The sequence below is a fragment of the Dreissena polymorpha genome, chromosome 3 (genome assembly GCF_020536995.1).
Source record: "Dreissena polymorpha isolate Duluth1 chromosome 3, UMN_Dpol_1.0, whole genome shotgun sequence".
Classification (NCBI taxonomy): domain Eukaryota; kingdom Metazoa; phylum Mollusca; class Bivalvia; order Myida; family Dreissenidae; genus Dreissena; species Dreissena polymorpha.
Window position 1 is genome coordinate 128,975,842 of NC_068357.1, and position 13,478 is coordinate 128,989,319.

General features: G+C 37.1%; 1 protein-coding gene across 1 annotated transcript in view; it reads left to right on the forward strand.

Moving 5' to 3' along the window:
- The window catches only part of LOC127871411 (importin-7-like), a 67,469-nt gene extending 55,231 nt beyond the window's left edge, over window positions 1–12,238 (forward strand). Inside the window, exons 22-25 of the mRNA XM_052414316.1 lie at window positions 2,949–3,085; window positions 4,338–4,482; window positions 7,200–7,316; window positions 10,065–12,238. Of these exons, the coding sequence (XP_052270276.1) occupies window positions 2,949–3,085; window positions 4,338–4,482; window positions 7,200–7,316; window positions 10,065–10,141 (476 nt within the window). The 3' untranslated portion in view covers window positions 10,142–12,238. The remainder of the gene's footprint in view (window positions 1–2,948; window positions 3,086–4,337; window positions 4,483–7,199; window positions 7,317–10,064) is intronic.
- The last annotated feature ends 1,240 nt before the right edge of the window (window positions 12,239–13,478 follow it).

Below are 13,478 nucleotides of genomic sequence, written 5' to 3' on the forward strand. Positions count from 1 at the left end.
AATAAAATCCAAGGGAAGTAATAAGCTTTAAAAGGGATAGATAATTTCTAAACCTGCCAAATGATAAATTGAAATATTATTTCAAAGCGGCGCAAGAGAGGGCATTTTGTTTCTTACAAACACTTCTCTTGTTCAAATTGTATATAGATTTTATGTCAGTGTGTGATTGAATTGTATGCCCCCAGTAGGGTGGCATATAGCATTTGTTTGAACTGTATGTCCGTCCGTCGGTCCGTCCGAAAACTTAAACATTGGCCATAACTTTTGCAATATTGAAGATAGCAACTTGATATTTGGCATGCATGGAGCTGCACATTTTGAGTGGTAAAATGTCAAGGTCATGGTCAGCCTTCAAGGTCAAAAGTAAAAAAATACAATCCAAGGGAAGTACATGTAATAAGCTTTAAAAGGGAGATAATTTCTAAACCTGCCAAAAGATACATGGTGTTTCTGACAAACACATCTCTTGTTTTATTGACCCCTACCAGTCAAACCGGAAGGGACTTGCAGTTTGCGCTCTGTGTGTCCGTCCTTCAGTCAGTCTGTCACTTGTCTGAATCCTGCTTTTTTTTTTCTTGAAACTTGAAACATGGATAGATGGTAATGTGGCGATTATTCACGTTATTTCATTTCGTTCCTACGTCAAAAATTATGGTTGCTATGGCAACAAAAAGACTAGAAATACTGCTGAAATTGATAGTTTTCTGGATCCTGTGATTATTTTTAAAGTTTTAATATTTTTTCATGAAACTTGAAACATGGATAAATGGCAATATGGACATTATGCACGACATTTCGTTTCTACGTCAAAAATTCTGGTTGCTATGGCAACAAATAGACTAGAAATACTGCTGAAATTGTTTTTTTCTGGATCCTGCGATAACTTTAAAAGTTCTTCATATTTTTTAATGAAATTTGAAACATGGATAGATGGCAATATGGACATTATGCATGTCATTTCATTTCTTTCCTACGTCAAAAATTCTGGTTGCTATGGCAACAAATAGACTAGAAATACTGCTGAAAATGGTGGTTTTCTGGATCCTGCGATAACTTTAAAAGTTCTTCATATTTTTTCATGAAACTGGAAACATGGATAGATGGCAATATGGACATTATGCACGTCATTTCATTTTGTTCCTATGTCAAAAATTCTGGTTGCTATGGCAACAAATAAAAAAAATATCTGACATTGATGGAATTTCTGGCAATGGTGGAGCCGGTAGGGGACATATATTGCTTTGCAATAGTCTTGTTCTAGGTGGGTTATTACGACTCCTTGGGAGTAAATTCGTGGCATATTGGAACTGGGTTTCAAGTGCTGCCTATGCCTCTGGCAACTGCTGAGGGGCATGAAGTGATCGGCTTTTTAAACTTTGTTTCTTTCATTGATGTTATCTATGAACACACACACAACCCCCATATTACATTATTGCCTTTCCTCATTTTGACCTTCCCACTTACATACTTTTTGGACAATTCCAAAAAGTCCTAATTCTTGGTGAACCAAAATTAAAATATTTCATCTAACATCACTACAACATGTCGCAAAGATTTGATTCTTGCATGGATGCTATCTGTGTACACTCAACACAATTACATTATGTGACCTGATTTTCACTTAACATTATTTTCTTTTGGACTAAACTAATTCAGAAGGTGAACATTCTTGGTTAACCAAATCGACTGTTCCATAACCATCAATATTACGAAAATCTTAAAAAGCTTTGATACTTCCATCCAACACTTAGCACACTGACTTCACTGACCTCATGACCTGGACCGTGACCTTAATTAAGACTTATGTCACTGGTGTGGGGAAATGAATCAATACTGATGAGACATCCATTGGGAAAACAGGGTGAATTTAACACATACATGTAGGTTCTGGGGGCATATTAAAATCGCAATGTTATTTAGTTAGTTAGTTAGTTAGTTAGTCCGTCCATCCGGATTAGTTTCAGCTCAATAAGTCAAGCAATTGTCATCTGATCTTCACCAAACTTCATGAAAATGTGTAAGGCAATAACATCTACGTCAAGTTTGAAAATCAGACATATTGACCCAGACAATCCCAAGTTACGGCCCTTGAATCATTATAAAATTGGGTTTTTTCTCATTTCCGCTCAATGACTCGAGCAATTGTCATCAGATCTTCACCAAACTTCATGAAAATGTGTAAGGCAATAATATCTAGGCCAAGTTCTATATTCGATCAATTGACCCAGACATTCCTGAGTTAATCATCAAAATATTGTGTTTTTCTCGTTTCCGCTCAATAACTCCAGCAATTGTCATCGGATCTTCACAAAACTTCATAAAAATGTGTAAGGCAATAAAATCTAAGTTAAGTTTGATAATCAGCCAAATTTACCCAGGCACTTCTGAGTTACGGCCCTTGAATCATCAAAGAATTGTGTTACCGCTCGAAACATGCTCATACATTTAACTTCTATGTCACTTCAGATGTAACCTTCATATTTGGTATGCATGTATATATGGACAAGGCCTTTCCATACGCACACAAATTTTGACCCCTTTGACATTGACCTTGAACTTAGGGTGCGCGTTTAGGTTTCGAAATCTGCGTTTCAGTTTCGAAAAAGCTTTTTTGGGGGGCATATGTCTTCCGATGGAGACAGCTCTTGTTTAAGTCAGTATTTTTACCACATGTTCTCAGAAAACTGGGCATAATGCATGTGCGTAAAGTGTCGTCCCTGATTAGCCTGTGAAGTCCGCACAGGCTAATCAGGAACGACACTTTCCGCTTAAACTAGATTTTTGGTAAAAAGGGACTTCCTTTAAATGAAAAATACCATAAAAGCAGAAAGTGTCGTCCCTGATTAGCCTGTGCGGACTGCACAGGCTAATCTGGGACGACACTACACACATGCATTAAGCTCAGTTTTCTCAGAACGCGGCTCATATTTTCATTTGATCTTGTTAAGCTCGAGCAGAGAATGAGACTTCAGACAGTGATGATGATGGTGATGAGGATGCTGACTATGAGCAGGATGCGCTGGCCAGTGATGAAGATGAGATTGATGAGGAGGGGCAGCAGTACCTGGAAAAACTGGAAAAAACTGTAAGCAGTCGTAGGAAGACTTTTAGCGGTCTCCTTTGTTTTAAGAAATATTGGAACATGTTTATTTGCAAATTCTTTGTTCAGCTACGTAGTCTGAATAACTTGGCTCTATTACAGCAAAATTGTAACAGTAGAAGAGGGTCTCTACAATATAATTGAGACAAATTACACTGATAAATAATGTGTTTATAATGCTCAATTGATTGTGTATTTACGCATTTATTTTTATAAACTTGACGTACAATTACGACATTAATATCCATTTTACGCATTTACAAAAAAAATCTGGCCTTACTGATACATCTGCGTCAGTGCGGCGTGATTTGTTGGTCTCTAACCTAACGGCGCTTTTCGTTAATTTAAATTACCGAAAAGTTGTAGACTGGGTTCATATATTAATTTCTATTCTGTCGTGTGATTTCCTGTAACTTGTAAATCCGTCAAAAACGATATGTCTGCGGGCAATTGAATGCCGGCTTAACCGAAAGCTGCTCAAAACAACACTTTGTTGTCATATAATGACTACATACGGTTTCTTCTAACCATCCTGACATTAAATCTGTAAACCCAGAAAAAGACATTGTCGCCCCGATATTAAACGATTTGATTGCATCGGTGGCGTAAAACGTTAGAAAACACGATGGGAAACGGATGAGACAGTGAAATAAGTGTTCATTTACTTAGCTTACTAGTTGGCTTGTGTTTTCTTGTCAAGAAAAATGAAGAAAAAGTATTAGTCATGAGTTTTAATGTGTAGTTGTATTAGCATCATAATTCAGAATGGAAAACCTAATACAGTAACTGTTTAAGAAGCTACATATATTTATTATAATTGCTGCAAATGTTTCTGTAAAGTCAGTTATACACCCTTCAATATCCAAGAACACAGGTTGTACAGTACTACCTGTATTGTTTGGATATGGTAGCACAGGTACTAATTGATTTTAAGAGTTACTCCTTTTCTTTCTGTCAGTGGCAGTACCGTTACTAATTTCACAAATCCTTATCTGGAGCTCTGTATTATTAAGTGTTTTGTGTGAAAAGTATGCATGTTTAATTATAAGATGTTTTCAAAGACTTGTGTAAGTAGAACACACGGTTCTGCCTGGGAATGGTATACATATTATTTCTGGAGTGTATACAAGTAAAGTAGTTGAACAAATGAAGTAATGCTAATTTCTTTGAGCATTTGGCATTATAAATACCTGTACATAGCATGTCTAGTTTGTCTTTACTGCTGTTTCTTGTGCAGGCAAACAGTGAAGATGACAGTGATGATGAGGACAGTCTGGATGATGATGAAGCTGAGGAGACCGCCCTGGAAAGCTACCAGACCCCTCTCGACGAGGATGACTGTCCCATTGATGAGTACATCATTTTCAAACAAATACTGCATGGTAAGTCACCGGTAAATGTACATCTGGACCAAAAGCCTTGTATGGGATTAGACATTCTCTTTTGCAGAAACTTTGACAGGTTATATCACTGAAATGGAATAGCAGTCCACAATATCAAATCCTTGTCTACAAGCTTGCGTTAGATAGTTTTTCATCCATTTATAAATTTGTTTAAAATATACCTTGTCAGTCATAATCGACCATATAGCAATTACATTTCAGTGATGGAAATTAGTGGTTGCGCGTTAGCCTGGGCCTAAGTAGATTTTGGCCTCGGCAACTCAAATTCAAAAGTTGTTATTCCTGCCGGGTTGTTAGTCAGTGCAACATTTAATGAAAATTGGCAACTCTGGATTCATAATTATTTTAATAATATTAATTTACAAAGGCCAAGGATATTATTTAACTCAGACTCATATTAAGACATTATACTCAGAAAGTATGTCATGTTAGCAATTGTGTTGTTTTGTTAACCAGGTTTTCCGAAGGAAAAAACTGGTTATTAGATTGGCGAATGCGGGCGGGCTGGCTGGCGGGCGGGCGGAACAAGCTTGTCCGGGCCATAACTTTGTCGTTCATTGTGAGATTTTAAAATCATTTGGCACATTTGTTAACCATCAACGGTGTGTCGCGCGCAAAAAATTACGTCAATATCTCCAAGGTCAAGGTCACACTTTGAGTTCAAAGGTAAAAAATAGCCATAATGAGCTTGTCTGGGCTATAACTATGTCATTCATTATGAGATTTTAAAATCATTTGGCACATTTGTTCACCATAATGGGACGGTGTGTCGCACGAAAGAATCACATCAATATCTCCAATGTCAAGGTCGCCACGACAAAAAATATATTTATTTTAAAACAAACTTACAAAGGGGGTTAATTTTGTTTGTTCATTTCAAAAGTTCAGTTTGAGTTGTCTCCCTTTATCAGATTTTTTTTCACAATGAAAACCTGGTTTTGTGACAATTTTGTCCCTTGTTATTTATTATTTTATTAGCACACCTGAGCTTTTGTGATCGCTTTTTGTCGGTCGTTGCGCTGTCAACATTTGCCTTGTTTACTCTCTAGAGGCCACATTTATTGTCCAATCTTCATGAAATTTGGTCAGAAGATTGGTCTCAATATCTTGGATGAGTTCGATAATAATTATGTTTGCTTGAAAAGCATGGCTTCCAAGGGGCTGGGCATTTTTCCCTATATGGCTTTAGTAAAATCTTGTAAACACATTAACTGTCCGATCTTCATGAAACTTGGTCAGAAGATTCATCCTGATAATATCTTGGAAGAGTTAACAAAAAAATGATGCCGGTTGATTGAAAAACATGGCTGCCAGGGGGCGGGGCATTTTAATACGCCCGTTTTCAAAACCGGGACGTTTAATAGTTTCACCCTTGGCAGGCTGCGTCCACAGCAGTGTCCGCTCTAATTATCCCCCGCCAAAGGCGGAGGGATATTGTTTTGGCGTTGTCTGTCCGTCCGGCACTTTTGTGGCCGGAGCCATATCTTGAAAGTGCTTTGGCAGATTTCATTGAAACTTGGTACGAGTATATATATGGATAAAAGGATGATGCACGCCAAATGGCATTGTACACCATCTGTTAATAACGGAGTTATGGCCCATTGTATCTTGAAAAAAAATGCTTTTTTCTGTGACAAAGCTCTAGTTTGGCGGGGGATATCAATTCAACGAATTTGCTTGTTCAAATAGTTTTCATCTGATCTTCACCAAACTTGGTCAGAAGTTGTGTCTAGACATTATCTAAGTTTTAATATGGGTCATGCAGGGTCAAAAACTAGGTCACATGGTCTTTTAGTGCTTTTCAATGATTAAGCATGGTGTCCGCTCTCTAATTGAAGTAGTTTTCATGGATCTTCTTAAAATTTGGTCAGAAGTTGTGTCTAGATGATATGTAGGTCAAGTTCAAAAATGGATCATGCCGGGTCACGAGGTTACTTATTGCATTTCAAGCATTTAGCATGGTGTCCGCTCTCTAAATTGAAGTAGTTTTCATCTGATCTTCACCTATTATGTCAGTAGTTGTGTCTAGATGATATGTAGGTCATGTTTGAATATGGGTCATGCCGGGTCAAAAATGAGGTCACATAGTGCATTTCAAGCATCAAGCATGGTGTCCACTCTCTTATTTAAGTACTTTTCATCTGATATTCACTAAATATTGTCAGATGTTACATCTAAATGATATCTAGGTCAAGTTCAAATATGGGTCATGCCGGGTCAATAACTAGGTTCCCGAGGTAACTCGGTGCATTTCAAGCATTAAGCATGGTGTCCACAACCTTCGAACAGGCGTAACTTGTGACAGTTTGGCACTCTTGTTCTTTATATAGCTATAGTAAAACCTTGTTTACACTCTAGAGGCCACATTTATTTTCCGATCTTCATGAAACTTGGTCAGAAGATTTGTCCCAATAATATCTTGTTATCTCAGGTGAGCGACTTTGGGCCTTTCAGGCCCTCTTGTTTAAAGAAAGTATTAGATACACATTGTTACACATTGAACATTGTTAAGGCTCATTAGTTTTTCGCTGGGCAACCAAAATACTAAAGATGGTTGCCAGTGTGGGCAACAAATTGTTAAATGTTAGTTTCCATACCTGCATTTGAAGCCTATCTTGTGCTACTTGGGGCATTGAACTGAAGAGAGCTAACTTAATGCTGTGGTGTATCAGTAGTAGTTCTCTATGTGCCTACAGGTTTGCAGTCCATGGACCCCAACTGGTATGCGGTGGTGACCAGCAAGCTGACCCCAGAGCTGAGCAAGCAGCTAGAGGATGTCTTCAAGTTGGCAGACAAGAGAAAAGCAGCTGCAGGTAGGGGATACCACTCAATGTCTGGGATTAACGCATGAGCTGTATCGAGCAAAAATGGGTCTTATATGCAGCGGGCTTCGCTCATCACTAGCCTGCACAGTGATACAGTTTAGTCTGGTATTCCGTTTACTAGGAAACCACAAAAGTAGTTGACAGGGAAGCTCCTGACAGAATGTGTCATGTCTGGAGCTACATAGGAAGCATATGACATAAGACAAAATTTTTGAAAGAAGCAGCTTAAATATTGATGGATTGTTACTGTACATTAACTGTTTGTTAAGCCTTCCACAGAAAGTGGTAATTCTGTCATAGCTCTTAAGAGGGCAATTTATTGTCCACCGTTCATGAAACTTTTTTGGTTTCTGTGGTTGTTAACACTCTATAAGTCACATTTTGAGGCCAAGTTGGAAAATAGTTTCCTTTAATTTCAAAAACATGGATGTCCTGTTGAGGGCAGTTTTCCTGATATGGCTTCAGTGAAACGCTCTATTTACCACATTTATTGCCCAATCTTCATGAAACTTGTTCAGAACTTGTGTCCCAATGAAATCTTGAGTTTGAAACTGTATCGTGTGAGGTCAAAAACTAGGTAACTAGATTAGTTTTCTAAAAGACAGCTTAGTTTTCAAAAAGACAGCTTTTGGTCCAACCGTTATGAACCTCTGTCAGAACATTTTAATGATAACTCAGCCGAGTTCAACAATAAACATGTGCAAATAAATTAAAGTTACCTTTTCAGAGATTTTGGCATGTATTGAAGTTGTCATTAAATGCTTTATAATGATAAATGTAAACATTGGATCTAAAAAGCTCTGGTAATAATAAACAGGAATACAATGAAAGGAAGGAAATAAGTAACCCTTAACTGGGCTCGAACCACTGACCCCTGGAGTAAAGGTCTATGGCTTAGACCACTCAGCCACCACTGACCCCTGGAGTAAAGGTCTATGGCTTAGACCACTTGGCCATTGTGCTCATACTTGTCATACTGTATAAGCAGTCCTCGTAGTATCACAAAATATAATGACAACAACAAAACTCTGAAAATTATTGAATTGCTTTGCGTTGCAACGCTTTATAATTTTCAGGTTTTTAAATCATCAAAAGATGCATATTATGGATATTTTAGAGCATGGTAATGTTCATTTTTACTATTTCAACACAATTATTATAACTACAACGAAAATTTGCGAATCTGAAACATTTTATTTTATTTTGTCAGTTTATCGAAACCTGGAAAGGCCCCTTTAATATCTCATGTTTCATAAAGCTTTTCATTATTTTGAGTCTTTTCAGGTCTCAGTTAATTGCCCTAGGGGTCATGACCCTCATGTTATTCAGGGTGCAGAATCAATGGGGTGGAAAGATTGTAAACACGCCGTTAAGTAATTTATTTCTGCAAATCCCAAGTTATTGAAATACATTTGCAAAAATCTTTAGTGCCTAAAAGACTGTTTTTCTTGCAGTTTGTGCCAATATCTAATGGTATAAGAATAAATCCTTGAATAAGTCTGAAATCAGTGTCAAAATTTCACGTTGAGTGACGCTTAGTCGTGCAGTATAAATGGAATTTTTGAACAGGAACACAGGCTTACAGCGCCCTCACACTACTTTGGGGGAAGGGGTCCGCAGCCCTTAGGAGGGGGATTTTTAACCAGGTTTTCCGAAGGCAAAAACTGGTTATTAGATTGGCGAATGCGGGCGGGCTGGCTGGCTGGCGGGCGGGCGGAACAAGCTTGTCCGGGCCATAACTATGTCGTTCATTGTCATATTTTAAAATCATTTGGCACATTTGTTCACCATCATTGGACGGTGTGTCGCGCGAAATAATTACGTCGATATCTCCAAGGTCAAGGTCACACTTTGAGTTCAAAGGTCAAAATTGGCAATAAATGAGCTTGTCTGGGCCATAACTATGTCATTCATTGTGAGATTTTACAATTATTTGGCACATTTGTTCACCATCATGGGACGGTGTGTCGCACGAAAGAATCACGTCAATATCTCCAATGTCAAGGTCACCACAACTTAAAATAGATTTATTTTGAAACAAACTTACAAAGGGGGTTAATTTTGTTTGTTCATTTCAAAAGTTCAGTTTGAGTTGTCTCCCTTAATCAGATTTTTTTTTCACAATGAAAACCTGGTTTTGTGACAATTTTGTCCCTTGTTTTTACTTGCTCTCTCATTATTACATTTGTACATGTTTGCACTAAATTCATTGCATTTTGCATAATTTAGTATGTTTGAAAAGATTAAATCGAAATAGAATTGAGATATAATAATCATGAGATGAGACACATCTTTCTTAAAAAAAAAAAATTAAAAAAAAAATTTTTAGGGGGAATTTTTCCCAAAAGGGGGAAAAAGTATACTTTTCAGGTGAAGGACTGCCGCCGAAATTCGGCGGCAGATTTGATAGATTGAGGGCCCTGGGCTTATTAAATAAAAGAATTCTGATGAATTTCACATTCCCATAAGCAGCATAAAAATCTGTATTGTATGCACTAGTTGAAATTCTGTAGGAAAATCGTTTTAAAGGTTATTTGGAAAAAAAGCAGCACTTACCGGTGTGTTAAATCCATTAACATTAAATTGGGGAAACCCAACAATGTCCCGTGATCCTGCACCCTGTATTTGGTGGATGGGAGAAGGTGAAATGCACAAGAAAATCGTCCTTTTTTCAATGTAGATGTAAAATTCCAACATTTCATCCTTTTATTGTGAACTGTTTTATTTCGATTTCAGAATCAAAGAAAATAGAACAGAGTGGAGGATACGATTTCTCAAACCCAACACTTCCTTCTACTTTTAATTTCGGCTAATTGACATCCTCCAAAGAGTTGCACTGAGCTGCCAGTTAAACATTTGTGTGTGTTTGTGGACGAAAACAGACATGTGAGATAATGGGCAAATGTTTCTCATGTTTATATAGTGAACCATTATTGTTACTTCTTTAAAACAAAAAATGGAAAAAAAAAGTTCATAGTTGCATGTTTTATGTGGAAATAATTGAGGGTGTGTGCAATAGAACTTTGCTGTTATGCATTACTAACAAATTGAAATATATAGGAAGCGGTTGAAAAGTGTTGATGCTTATTCAGGATCTGCTAAATCCACCTATATCTGAAAGCATAAGACATTTTTGTGGTCAGATTGTTAAATAGCAATTAAAAACAAATGAATTGTTATTGGTATACGGTAAGTTTTCATTTTGGCTGTTACCATGTTGCAAAGGAAATGTTTTGCAGTGTAAGTGACTACTGTTGAAACATTGAAATAAGGACCCCAGTGTCAGCTTGCTTCAACTTGTAGAGCTATGTTACTGTGACATGGTGCTGACAAAGACAATAAGCATATCAGTTTAGACATTGCACACTTGTTTATATTTCTTACCATAACCCCAGTTTATGTTGTGTAAGGAACATTAGGTCAGTTCATTGTTTGTTGTGAATCTTGGGATTCTATATAAACAGTCACATAGGTTTCTGTGTACATTTTATAATGGAAAATTGTATTATAGAATGGGATTAGGTTATTTATTATATAAAAAAAACAAGGCTTATTTCATTAATGTAATTTGTAAGTATATTATATCATTTTTATGCCCCTGGATCGAATGATTGGGGGTATATTGTTTTTGGCATGTCTGTCTGTCATTCTGTTTGTGTGTCGCAAAACTTTAACTTTAGTCATAACTTTTGCAATATTTATAATAGCAACTTGATATGGCATGCATTTGTATCTCGTGGAGCTGCACATTTTGAGTGGTGAAAGGTCAGGATCATCCTATAAGGTCAAATAAATGGCTTCAAAGCGGCGCAGTAGGGGGCATTGTGTTTCACAAACACAGCTCTTGTTGAATTTGAGATTAGTGTTGGCCTGACATTATGAAAAACACATCGGAAAATGTCAACAATGGAATGGCGCCATTATGAAAGATTTTGTGTATATGCAGTATATGTACTGATCTATTGTTGAGGATAAAGGTATTAGGTGTAGAAAACTGTGTTAAAACATTGTGATGCAATTTTGAATTAAATGCATACAAAAATGGAATAAGCCCTGTCAATTGACAGTGATGTATCATATATAAAATATGAATTAACGTTTTATTCATTACCCAAAGTTCAGATGTCTTAAAAGCTGAATGCTCTGTAAGTGCTGTTCTGAACCCTAATGGATTTATTTATGCAATGTTTAATGTATTGTGTGTTGTGTTAGCAGTCAATAACAAACCTCTTTGGTTAAAAACCACTTCCGAGTGTTAATGACCTTGCAAATTTGGTAATTTTGATGTTAAAAATTCCAAATTGCTGTTTATTGATTCCAGTATACTTCTATATTGATATATCAAGCTTGTTTGAAGTACTGCTAGTCGTGTATGCTGCTGAATCCTTGCTACCCGCATTTTATGTTCCACTCTTGTCATTGTAAGCTGCAACCATTCCAGCTTTTTTCAGTTCGCTGCTTGTTTGATTACTTATTTAAAAACTACAAAATAGTGCTTACATTTTCACAAGCATTTGATTTGCTGTTTGTTTGCATATTTATTTTGAAATGGTACTTTCACAACACATGTGAGTAGGGGACGAGGCAACATCTTCCAACTGTTATCCTGTAGTAGGCAAGCCTATATCTGTTAGAATTTGGTTTTTAAAATGATTAATCAATGGACAAGAAATTTATACTAGCAATTGATACACAGTTGCTTAAACTGTTAAAATTTAATAGCAACTACCAATCCTCCTCCATTTTATAATCCATCCGGTAGTATACAACTTTGACTTTAGTTAAACTAAACAATATTTTATGTCTGTGATGTTACTGATGAAATTAATTGTATGGGGCATATGCCTTGCACACTAGACATTCTGATTATATTTGATGTATTATCTTTGAAATAAAAGTGCTATTTGAAACATCTTAAATATTTGTGTGTATTGACAGTAAGTGAAACGATCTTGACAAAGTATCTCAGATGACGCCATTTCCTTTAAAGTTATTAAAACATTTTTATGTCGTGACCAATTTAGCGTGTGCATAATTTCGGTACAAGGTTGTTGTACCCCCACAAACGAAGTTTAGGGGGGTATATAGGAGTGAACTTGTCGTCGGTCGGTCTGTCTGTCAGTCGGTATTAAGTGTCCGCTCTCTAATTTAAGTAGTTTTCATCCGATCTTCACCAAACTTGGTCAGAAGTTGTATCTAGATGATGTTTAGGGCAAGTTAAAACATGGGCCTTGCCGGGTCAAAAACTTGGTCACGGGGTCACTTAGTGCGTTTTAAACATTCAGCATGTTGTCCGCTCTCTAATTCAAGTAGTTTTCATCCGATCTTCACCAAACTTGGTCAGAAGTTGTATCTAGATGATGTCTAGGCCAAGTTCGAACATGGGCCTTGCTGGGTCAAAAACTAGGTCACGGGGTCACTTAGTGCCTTTTAAACATTCAGCATGTTGTCCGCTCTCTAATTCAAGTAGTTTCATCAGAGCTTCATCAAACTTGGTCAAAAGTTGTATCTAGATGATGTCTAAGCCAAGTTCGAACATGGGTCATGGCAGGTCAAAAACTAGGTCAAGGGGTCACTTAGTGCGTTTTAAACATTGAGCATGCGGTTCGCTCTCTAATTCAAGTAATTTTTATCCGATCTTCACCAAACTTGGTCAAAAGTTGTACCTAGATGATGTCCAGGTCAAGTTCGAATATGGGTCATGCCGGGTCAAAAACTAGGTCACTGGGTCACTTAGTACATTTTACACATTCAGCATTGTGTGTGCTCTCTAATTCAAGTAGTTTTCATCCGATCTTCATCACACTTGGTCAGAAGTTGTATCTAGATGATGTGTAGGTCAAGTTCGAACATGGGTCATGCAGGGTCAAAAAACCAGGTCACAGGGTCACTTAGTGCGTTTTAAACATTGAGCATGGTGTCCGCTGCTTTTTGTGAAGACAACATGCAAAATATTCTGTGTAAATGTGGCATGTGGGGATATTCGTCACGTCTGTGACAATGCTCTAGTTAGTTAAAGTCTTGACCGATGTGAATGGATTGAGGAACAATATTTAATTACAAGCTACAAGTTGCTGTTTGCCCTTCCCAAATAAGTGTGTAAAACTCGAGTTAAACACTGGTTTTATCCGTGTTAAACCAAGCGTTATT